This window comes from Lactuca sativa, chromosome 4 (genome assembly GCF_002870075.4).
Source record: "Lactuca sativa cultivar Salinas chromosome 4, Lsat_Salinas_v11, whole genome shotgun sequence".
Taxonomy (NCBI): domain Eukaryota; kingdom Viridiplantae; phylum Streptophyta; class Magnoliopsida; order Asterales; family Asteraceae; genus Lactuca; species Lactuca sativa.
Genome location: NC_056626.2, coordinates 238,180,452 through 238,191,824, shown reverse-complemented (window position 1 = coordinate 238,191,824; position 11,373 = coordinate 238,180,452). Strand labels below are relative to the sequence as shown.

The 11,373-nt window shown below is 36.8% G+C and overlaps 1 protein-coding gene across 1 annotated transcript; it reads left to right on the top strand.

The window, feature by feature from the left end:
- The first annotated feature begins 2,582 nt into the window (after positions 1 to 2,582).
- On the top strand, positions 2,583 to 4,784 carry LOC111912930 (cytochrome P450 CYP82D47). The gene is made up of 2 exons (XM_023908661.3): positions 2,583 to 3,574; positions 4,053 to 4,784. The coding sequence occupies exons 1-2, from the start codon at positions 2,624 to 2,626 to the stop codon at positions 4,677 to 4,679; spliced, it is 1,578 nt and encodes a 525-aa protein (XP_023764429.2). The 5' UTR covers positions 2,583 to 2,623; the 3' UTR covers positions 4,680 to 4,784.
- Positions 4,785 to 11,373: the final 6,589 nt, after the last annotated feature.

Below are 11,373 nucleotides of genomic sequence, written 5' to 3'. Positions count from 1 at the left end.
ATAAAAAAAATAAATTTTTTATTTATCTTAAAACTATATCAATATTGATATCTATTTGTAGAGAATAAAAAATCATGAAGTTTGGTACATTTAAAATCAGTTTTCGATAAAAATAGCTTCTTAAAAATTAAAAAAAACAAAAAAAACTATGTTTTTGTATATATATATATATATATACACATATATATATATATATATATATATATATATATATATATATATATATTAAGGTAATGATTAGCATAGTTTAAGGAAACATTTTTGTTGAAAAACACATGTCTATTCCTTTCCCATTTCTGCTGCTACGACGGAGGTTTTTGCGGCAAAAATAAATGAGTGACTGAGAATGATTCCCCCATTCTCAACCTTTTGTTTTTCTCAATTGAACTCTCTCTCTCTCTCTCTCTCTCTCTGTATGTATATATATATATATATATATATATATATATATATATATATATATATATATATATATATATATACTCACACTCACAACTAGAACATCGTGATTTAGCTGCGAAAGAATCCGTTGGAATACGGTATTCCGTAGGCAACGACCTTTACCGGCAGAATTCAAACCGTAACATATTCGAATGTGGGTAATTTTTGCTGACGGATTACCGACAAACTACCGACGACCAATTTTGTCGTTAAGAATAACAAAGACATATAATCACCTATGGAATAGTTATGAAATATTGAGTGAAGCTGGTTTAACCTTGTTTGACCAATTTACCTACACATTTCCGATGACACTATAAGTGGCGGATATTTCTGTTAGTAATCTATCACTAAATTAGTAAAAAAAAAAATCCAAATTTTTTCTACATAAAATGCAGAAAAAACATCAGTACATTAAATCTATAAGAAAATTCATATTCAACCATAACACTAAGAAATATTACAATACACATTGTCGGTTATAACATTATACTTTGCATTTACTCAATTTATTTTATAAAATTAACTTAAATACAAACAATACAATATATAAATACAATACATTTCAATATATTATCCTATTTTATACAAGATATCAGTTATACTTAATTTACATTAAAAAAAAATCATAAAAATGGATGACAACACATGCCCTAAAGAGAAAAGCTTCAATCTTCAAAATTGGTCATTACCAACGAATTAGGGCATGTTATGAACCTATTCCCCGCATTTTGTGGTGTCGTGGAGACTCGAATCCGAGCCGATAGCCCACAGTAGCACATAATTAGGTTGTTTGAGGTGGAGACAATGGAGGCTTGAGACATCTTTTCGTCTTCTTCTTCAACTCTTCAATTTAGGGTAGAAGAAAAATGGGACCTTATGTTGCTGGCGGTTACAGGCATGCCACCAAAAACGTAAGATGCCAAGTAAGTTAAACAAGAAGAAATCGGTAAAATGGACTATTTCTAAATGGTTATAACAATCTTATTGGTGTGATACGTACAAAAAATATCTTAGACACCTAATATGGACAAACTGAAAACCTTATTACCCTCCTAAGTCATTAAACCCCCCTCCCCCCCCCCCCCCCCCCAAAAAAAAAAAAAAAAAAAAAAACACAGAATAGAGCACAGCGAACGTGGGTTAGCAAGCAAAAAACAAAAAGGCTCGTGCTTACCTTTTTTTTTTACAATACGTGATTTTTTCTATTAGTTAAAGGTAATATCGGTTATAGTACAAAACATATACCGAGATGTATCCATGTGCATTTTTCCTTTTAAGAGAATATAATATGTAATTAGGTGTGAGACTTATATATTACATACGTTTATTTAAAAAAATATATGAAATTTACAATTTGAAAAGTTTAATTTTATAAAAAAAATGAGAAAAAGTTTGAATTATTAAAATTAATAAGGCTTTAATGTTTTGATTATATATTATCATACATATTAAATATGAAATTTTAATTTAATAAAACGAAAAATATAATAAAATGACAAGTGAAAAATAGAAAATTAAAAAATTCTAGAAAATGTCATGTATCCAAATAAAGGATATGAAATTTTAATTTAATAAAACGAAAAATACAATAAAATGACAAATGAAAAATAGAAAGTTTAAAAATTCTAGAAAAATGTAATGTATTCAAGTCATTGGTGTGTGAAATGAAAATAAATATTGTGTACAAAAAAAAATATCCACCGGTAATTATCTTATCACTTGTTATTAATTTTAAGGCCATTCAAGAGATCATGACATTTTCGGAACTTGATGGTTATCTTTAGTTTTTACAATAATTATTAAGTGTAATTCGGCTCTGCTTTCCAAATAGAGAAATTAAATATTCTCCTACCATTTCTTCCTACTTTTCCTCCTACCGTGTCAAATGTTGACAAGTGGATTAAATGATTATTAATTTCATTAAATGTCTAATTAAATATGACATATGTCAACATTTGATATGATAGGAGAAAAAATAAAAGCAAATAGTAGGAGGATATTTAATTTGTCTTCCAAATAATCTCAGCCACACACATGGTATTTGTGAACAAGATAAACCCACGCAAACTCCAATAGGACAAAACGTGAAAATCTTCTAATGTACTTCTTTAAATACTCTTCATCTTTTTCGCTGACTCACAAAAATAGATCCATCAGGGTTGACACCATCAATCTTCTCATGGATCTCCACTCCTTGCAACAAAATTATACTTTCTTACTTGGAATTGGAGCTGTAGTTGTGGTCCTTAATTTCTTATCGCTCATCACTAAAACTCGTAAAAACAATGCTGTACCTAAAGCAAGTGGTGCAAGGCCAATACTAGGGCATTTGAACCTCTTTGGAGGATCATCCGGTCCTCCCCACATAGCATTGGGATCCTTGGCTTTAAAACATGGACCAATCTTTACAGTTCGTCTAGGAGTCCGTAAAGTATTGGTAGTGAATAGTTGGGAGATTGCTAAAGAGCTTTTCACCACCCATGATGTAACTATCTCCTCTCGCCCCAAGTTTACAGCTGCTAAGATTTTGGGATATAACTACGCCATGTTTGGAGTCACTCCTTATGGTCCATACTGGCGAGAAATGCGTAAGATTGCTTCCCTTCAACTGCTATCAAACCGTCGCCTTGAGCAACTAAAGGATGTTCGTGAGTCTGAACTGGAGAACTCTATCAGAAAAATGCATGAGCTATGGAAGGAGAAGAAAGATGCGAGGGGGAAAGTATTGGTTGATATGAAGAAATGGTTTGGGGAATTTGATATGAATGTGATGCTTAGAATGGTAGTTGGTAAACGGTGTACGGAGGCTAAAAACGTTGAAGAGGAAAATGACATGAACAATTATGGTAAAGTGTTTAGGGAATTTTTTCATTTCTTGGGGCTTTTTGTGGTGGGAGATGCACTTCCTTTCCTTGGGTGGTTGGATTTAGGTGGTCATGTAAAAGCCATGAAAAGAGTTGCAAAAGAAATTGATTGCATAACTGGGAAGTGGTTGGACGAGCATAGGAGGAAGAGGGGTTGTGTGGAGGTTATTGAGGATAAGGATTACATGGATGTGATGATCTCTGCTGTAGAAACCGGAGGCTTGACAGATTATGATGCTGACGCGGTTATTAAGTCTACATGCTTGGTATGATCTGATACATATACATGCTAATTACATAAATATATAGATTTAGTTTATTTATCTTGTTATGCGTCAGTGTAGTTAAAAAGAATCCTAGATTCGGTAAACATTACATCAAAAACTTTAATTAAGGTCTTTGATTGCTTCAAATGTATTGTATTTATCTACTTTTTACATGGTTTGTTGAAGACATAAACTTTTCAAACTAAAATCACTTATAATGCAGTTATCATTACTTATGATTTTATGAAAATCACTTGATTTGTTATTATTAATTAACAGACGTTAAAATTTTGAATAATAGCCTTTTTCTTAAAAGGAAATGCTTTTAGCTTGTAAGGGAGTCTGAGTAGGATGCACCTTGAGTACAAATGAATTTTACTCTTTATTAGAACAGAAACATGAAATGATTGTGAAAGCAGAAACACAATTCAGAGAAAATACTGATGTATGGTTCCTAAATACTTCAATTTCTTTGTAGGATATCATTGCTAGTAGTGCGGATACCATCACAGCCACCCTGACATGGACACTTTCACTGTTATTAAATAATCCCTTTGCTCTGCAAAACGTTCAAGAGGAAATAGACAAGCATGTTGGAAAGGGTAGACGAGTTAATGATTTAGATATTAGCAAACTAGTCTACCTCCAAGCTATTGTGAAGGAGTCACTGAGGTTATACCCAGCAGCACCACTTGGAGCTCCAAGAGAATTTTCAGAAGATTGCATTGTAGCTGGGTACCATGTCCCAAAAGGCACATGGTTGATTGTCAACATATGGAAGATCCAACATGACCCGGAAATCTGGTCAGATCCATCGGAATTTAGGCCTGAGAGGTTCCTTTCTGGGGGGACTCATGCACATGTAGAGGTGAAGGGGACAAACTTTGAGTTAATTCCATTTGGTGCTGGAAGAAGGTCTTGTCCCGGGTTAGCTTTTTCACTTCAGATGTTGCACATTGTGTTGGCTACTTTGCTACAAAATTTTGACATGTCATCGCCTAACGATTCAATTATAGATATGACTGAAAGTGTCGGATTAATAAATGCCAAGGCTTCTCCCCTTAAAGTTCAAATCGTGCCTCGTTTGCCATCTAATAATTGGTGAATGAAGTATATATGAATGTCACTCCTCATTGTATTTATACTTCCTCAATGTATGAAGTTTTAATGGACTGAGTTTTATATATTAGGGATATACTTGCCTTTTCTATATCAGGGATAATTGTGAATGGCTGCTACAAGTATTTTTATGCAAGAGGGGACTGAATCCTTCACTTTTGATGGACGGAGTCCATACCTTGGACCGAGTCCAAGAGTTTAAACATAATATCAAACATGCTAAATTGAAGTTTTTGGATCTGGTCACCTTCTGGATCCAATTAGTAGCTAAATGAAATGACCCCTTAGTTTAGAAATGAAGGACGTCAGTTGGATACTAGTCATCATAGGGGATGTGTTGAAATGTAACCACTTTAATCGCCACCTTAATGAATTTATACGCTTATTATTCCGATATTAACCAAGATTAGCATATTTCTTAACCAAGATTAGCATATTTCTTAACTACAATAATTAGTTATATATATTAATTCTTATAACTCTAAGGAACACGAAAAATTTGGGACTCAGATTTTTGCCACAGTTGTTTAGCTATTTTGACACTTTTAGTCCCGAAACCTATTTTTTTTTGAAAATTTTGGACCTTAAGTTTGACCGGGTACTCAATACCCTACACACGTGTTATTGTAACATGTCAATTTTACGTGTTACTGTAACGTGTCAATTTTATGTTCGCTTTCTCATACTTCGTACACGTATTAAGCTGATTATCACTCCATTTCCACCTCCCACTACTTCCGATCAAGATGCAACAACTGTTCCACCAACTGAACCCCTTCATCGCTTCTTGTATCGATTTGTTCATCTCTATTGCTTCATACCTTGCTTTGAAGATGTTTCTATTTTTTTGCCCTTTTTGGAACACCGACTCGGATGCTTCTCAAAGCTTTTGACAAGCACCCCACCAGCTTTGTATACCAGAACATCACATAATCATCTGTTTATCCGCCTGTGTTTGTCGCAATAGGTGTGTTTTTCATGTTTATCCGCCTGTGTTTGTTGCAATAGGTGTGTTTTTCATTCTGTATACCTTACTCCATTTCTCGATTTGTAATGATTTCTAGCCCTAATTTGAATTCCTAGATTTTGCAGATGCTCGCACGCTCTCCGCTGGTCATCCGTCTACCTAGGTGTTGTTTCTTTCATTGGTCCTCCCGATTGGTCTTCTTCGTCATCAACATCTACTGAAAGACTCATTGATTTCGGCAATTATGGCTTTGGCTTCAGCTCCGTGTGATGCCTGTTCTCCATAAATCCCCCTCCACCACCATTATGTCTGCAACCACACGACGATAACTCACCGCCATCTTGCAATCTCTAAAACTGATTATGCTAAAACCCTGTATTCCGATGAATATTCTCCATCGCTCCGCTTTGATACACTCCATGCTCTACTATTCCAGCTGTCAATGCTTAACACCACCACTGCTTCGAGAGGGCAACATTGAAACCTTTGCTATTCCAGTACGTGTATAGTTTAGGTTGAAAAAGACATATCAATCCGTTTTAATGATGTATTATTATTGCTCGAGAGGAAAGCATTGAAACCTTTGCCACCTAAAGATGAAAAAGGTCCTCAACACCATACTAAGGTGAGTGTCAGTGTTGCTATGTTAATGTTATGATCTTTTTTCCTTCTCAAATATCAATTTTACATTTTCTTTAAATAATATTAGTGCTAGGTAGTGTTTGGTATGATGGAATCAAGGAAGAAGAGGAATGGTTCATTGCATAGAAATGTGATAGAGTCTATTTGTTTTCGCGATGGAATGGAATAGAAAATTCCTAAAGGAATGTGATTCCTTCCAATTTGGTTAATATTATTTCCTTAGTTTTTTTCTTTCTTTTTCATTCCATCATGAAATAGAACGAAAGACTCCAAGAAATAGCATTGCAGTTTTTTTTAAACTATTGCTATTTTTCGCTTATATATGGACTTCAAAATTCATAAATTTTTTGAGTATAATGACTTAAAATTAAACATGATCCAACACATGTTGAAACACTCCACCAGTGAATGTTTAGACCATCTTTATCTATTATAATTCCTACGGATCCAAAATAGAATAATAATAGGGTTGTCACAGTTTCACCATCTCACACAGTCATATGTAATGCATCCACCCATGTTGTTCACATACAACTTTAGAAGGAATGAGACAAAGCAGACAAAGAATGGGGCCAGAAATGACCTGGATCCAGGGGAGGACAACATGAGGGGACCAAAGACAGAATAGGGATTGGTGCTAGATTATTCCTCATATAAAGAGTAGCTTATGTATTGGTGAGGGTAGCTATGAATTTGTTAGAACATTCTCTGGGAGAGTTATAGCGTCTCAAATTGCTATATTATTTCTTGTAATCCTTCACTTTCCATTTCAATCAATCAAACATTCAGAATCGTATTCTCTTTTTCCTTGATCTATAATGTCATTGTTGTTCAAGGCATAAAAAACTGGTATCAGAGCTCATGGCTGGGGCAGGAAAGGATGGTCAGGCAACAAACAAAAGAGTGGAAACCTTGGAAGCAGCAATGAGTCATGTTCACGAGAGATTGGATGAACAATCCTTGCATATCCAACACCAAACAGACTCTATGGCCTCCATAGCATGGAAGATGGATGAAGTCTTCAAGGCAGTCCTCAAGAACAATCCTGATGAGTCAGACAGAGGGAAGAAGGTTTCAGAAGAAGGGTCTAGTAGGGGTACCGAGATACCAGTGGAAACCACCCGAGGATAGGATCTAATCCCCCAAAATAGATACCACGAAGTCAGGTTCCGTAGGAGGGAACGACGGAGGTCCTGGGGACTGGGCAGGTGGTGGTAACGGATACAACGGAGGAGCGAACTGGCGTTTCCAGAAGCTTGACATGCCACTCTTCGATCGCAACTATCCCGATGGGTGGGTCTTACGTGCGGAGCGCTACTTCAAGTTCTAACAATTATTGGAGGAAGACAAGGCAGAAGAGGTGGTGGTGGCGCTAGAAGGTGATGCTTTACTATGGTTTCAGTAGTAGCATTAAAGAAGACCAATTGTCCAGTGGGAAGAGATAAAATCATTGCTCCTCCGAAAGTTCCGCCCTACTAATGCCATAACGTTACAACAACAATGATTGGCGTTATCTCAAGTTGGATCGGTTCTGGAATATCAAAGAAGCTTCATTGAATTGTTATCGTCGTTGACCAACGTACCCGACGACATATCCATGGGTAAACTCATAAACGGGTTGAAGGATGAAATCAGGTCAGAAGTGAGTCTCCTTGGGCCTTTATCAATTGATCATACGACGTGTTTGGCAATTAAAGTGGAGGACAAACTGAGAGCCCAACAAGGAAAGAAGAGTAGCCCTGTAATGGTAAGTAACCCAAATACTATTACTCGCCCCACACACTCAACCGGGTTCATATCCAGATCACCTCTTATTACTCCTATTATGTGACATCCCCAAAATCACGGCCAGAAAAGACCGATTTTCATTTATGCTTTTAAATAATTTCAGAGTAAATCCTTTTGATTTGAAAGAGTTGTGGAATTTGTTCCCAAAACAAAACATGATAAAATAATATTTATCAAAGCATTTCATCAAGAGATGCATTTTCATTATATAATCAAAACTCGGGATGTCATGTTCCGATACAAACCATAAAGCATAAACAATAACATTACAAGTCATTCAACAAATATATACATATACAGACTTGTAAACAAAACAACTTGATGATTCAACCATCTTATGCCCTCGCGCCACTACCTGTAATACAATTAAAAACTGAGTGGGTCAGGCTTGGGAGCCTGGTGAGCATATAGGGTTTTCAACCCACAATAAATAAATTATATTTAATTTCACCAACCAATCACTATCCCGATTACCCATTCCCGTTATCCTCACTTTACGTCGCTAAAACAACATCTATCTCAAGGGACCTAATCTAGGATTTTCATCGGGACGAACATTACTGCTAAGGGGTTTCCTCAACAATAGATATCCTAAAGGCAACCATGAGGGGGATAGAGTACACCGGTGAACACATCGTTCACAACACGTACAGGTTATGAACCTGCTAGCGTTCCACTGGACTGTCTAGAAAGAGTCTGTGGTCGTTATCCATACTCCGTTGAATAACTAGATCAACAACAACAACATCGAGGCCTCTCATCTGTTTATTACACACCAACTATCTACCAATGTTCTACCCAACATATTAGTAGATATAAATATATATTTTCATACATAGTTTAAAACCTGTATAGCATTTTCATTCAATATATATTCCACATAACAGATGAGGCATACCCACATAACACGTATTTCATAGAAGACAAATCAGATCTATGAGATAGAATAAAGTGAATATCCATTCACGCATATAACCACAAAATATACACATAACAAGTATATCGTATAAAATACTTCATAGTTACGCGTTAGAAGAAAGTAACTACACACTTACACGTATAAACCACAAGTTACTTAATACACTCAAACTATACTTGTATTATTATCGTGTTTATGAAAGGTAGTATACACTCACTTGATCAGAAGATGATCGGACAGCACTACGACTTGCAGAAGTAGTAATCCTCAGCAGATCTGGATGATCTCTACAAAAATCGAACATCTCGCGGGCAGAGCTTCGGCTCGGGAACCGCACTTCTCGGGATCTTCGGGATCTCGGGACTTGCTTCGGGGTTCGAGAATAATACCAGGGGCTTCGGGGTATTTCTAGCACGCAAATCGATGCAAAATGGGAGAGAAAAGAGAGAAAATGAACAAAAGAACCGGCTGCCCTCGCATCCTATTTATAGGAGGCTGGAGCCTCAGAGTACGCGGGGCGTATAGGCGTACGTGGGGCGTACACGTCCGAATTCGTCACTGCTTACGTATCCGAAGTCCTCGAGTGCGAGTGTCGACACCGTCGGTGTACGCGGGGCGTACACGAGTATGCGGGGCGTACTTCGGATGAGTCCGATGACTCCTCTTCGGATGATGCCGGATTTTTCAATTAAAAATAAATACAAATTATTTAATAAACTTCGGAAATTCATATCTTCTTCATATGAACTCCGTTTTCGACGTTCTTTATATCCACGCGTAGGTGAGACTACTCTCTACAACTTTCGTTTAGACTCTGTCGGCTAATTTTATATTTATTTTTATTATTTATTTTTAATAGGCCGCGACAGGAAAACTTCGTTATAAATTCATAACTTCTTCGTTTGACGTCCGTTCTCGCCTAACTTTTTATCGCTTCGATACCAACAACGAGACCTTCGATCCTCGTTTAGATTGCTTCGGCTAAAAACCGCTCGATCTCAAATCGAGTATTTCAGGCTGCATACCACTAAGTCGAAACTTTGATAAATCATAACTTCCTCATATGAAGTCAGATTTGGGCGTTCTATATATATTCGGAAACCTCTTTTCAACTACTACAACAGTAACCAAAGATATTAAGTTTATTTTACACTTAAATTTGGACGCTTATTTTTATTCTTAATTAATCAAACAACATAATTAAGCAATTAAGCACAAAACACGTAATACTCAAATAATACACTCTTATTATTTCAAAACGGGTTACAAAGGTTAACCTTGACTATTATATTGCTAAAAATGGCAAGCCCGGAAACACAGGCGTTACAATTCTCTCCACCTTAGAATGATTCCGTCCCCGAAATCCCTCATCAACAAACAAATGCGGATAGCGACCCATCATGTCACTCTCCGTCTCCCAGGTGAGATTCGGCCCATTCGTGTGTTTCCATCGGACAAGCACTAACCCAACCATCTTGCGTCGCAATTTCTTAGTCTTTCGGTCAACAATTGCCTCTGGTTCCTCAATCAACCTTTTGTTCTCATCAATTCTCAATTCAGAAATTGGAAATATGTCGGGAACTTCTCCCGTGAACTTCCTGAAATAACACACATGAAAAGTGTTATGAATTCCATTCAGTTCTTCTGGTAGTTCGAGCTTGTAAGCTTGGTTCCCAATCCTCTGAAGAACTTTAAACGGTCCAATAAACCTTGGACTCAACTTTCCCCTTTTACCAAATCTTATAAGTCCCTTCTACGGCGAGACTTTAAGCAAAACCGAATCCCCAACCTCAAAAGTCATCGGTCTTCGCTTCTTGTTAACATAGCTCTTTTGACGATCCTGAGCTGCTAACATTCTTTCCCTAATTATTTTCAACTTTTCAGCAGTTTGATGGACTATCTCCGGTCCCATAAACTGCTTTTCCGCAGCCTCAAGCCAACAAGACGGCGTACGACACTTCTGTCCATACAAAGCTTGGTAAGGTGCCATCTTAATACTCGAGTGGAAACTATTATTGTAGGAAAATTCTACCAATGGTAAATGTTCATCCCAATTACCTAGGAATTCCAAGGTACATGCTCTTAGCATATCTTCAAGTGTTTGTATCGTTCATTCACTCTGACCATCAGTCTGCGGATGGTAAGCTGTACTTAAACATAACTTGGTACCCAATTCCTCTTGTAGACTTTTCCAAAATCGTGAGGTGAAACGGCTATCACGATCCGACACAATCGTTAACGGAACACCGTGAAGCCTCACAATTTCCTTCACGTAAGAATTCGCAAGCCTCTTCATAGACCATTTCTCCTTGGCCACTATGAAATGCGCACTCTTAGTGAATCGATCAACGACCACCCAAATCA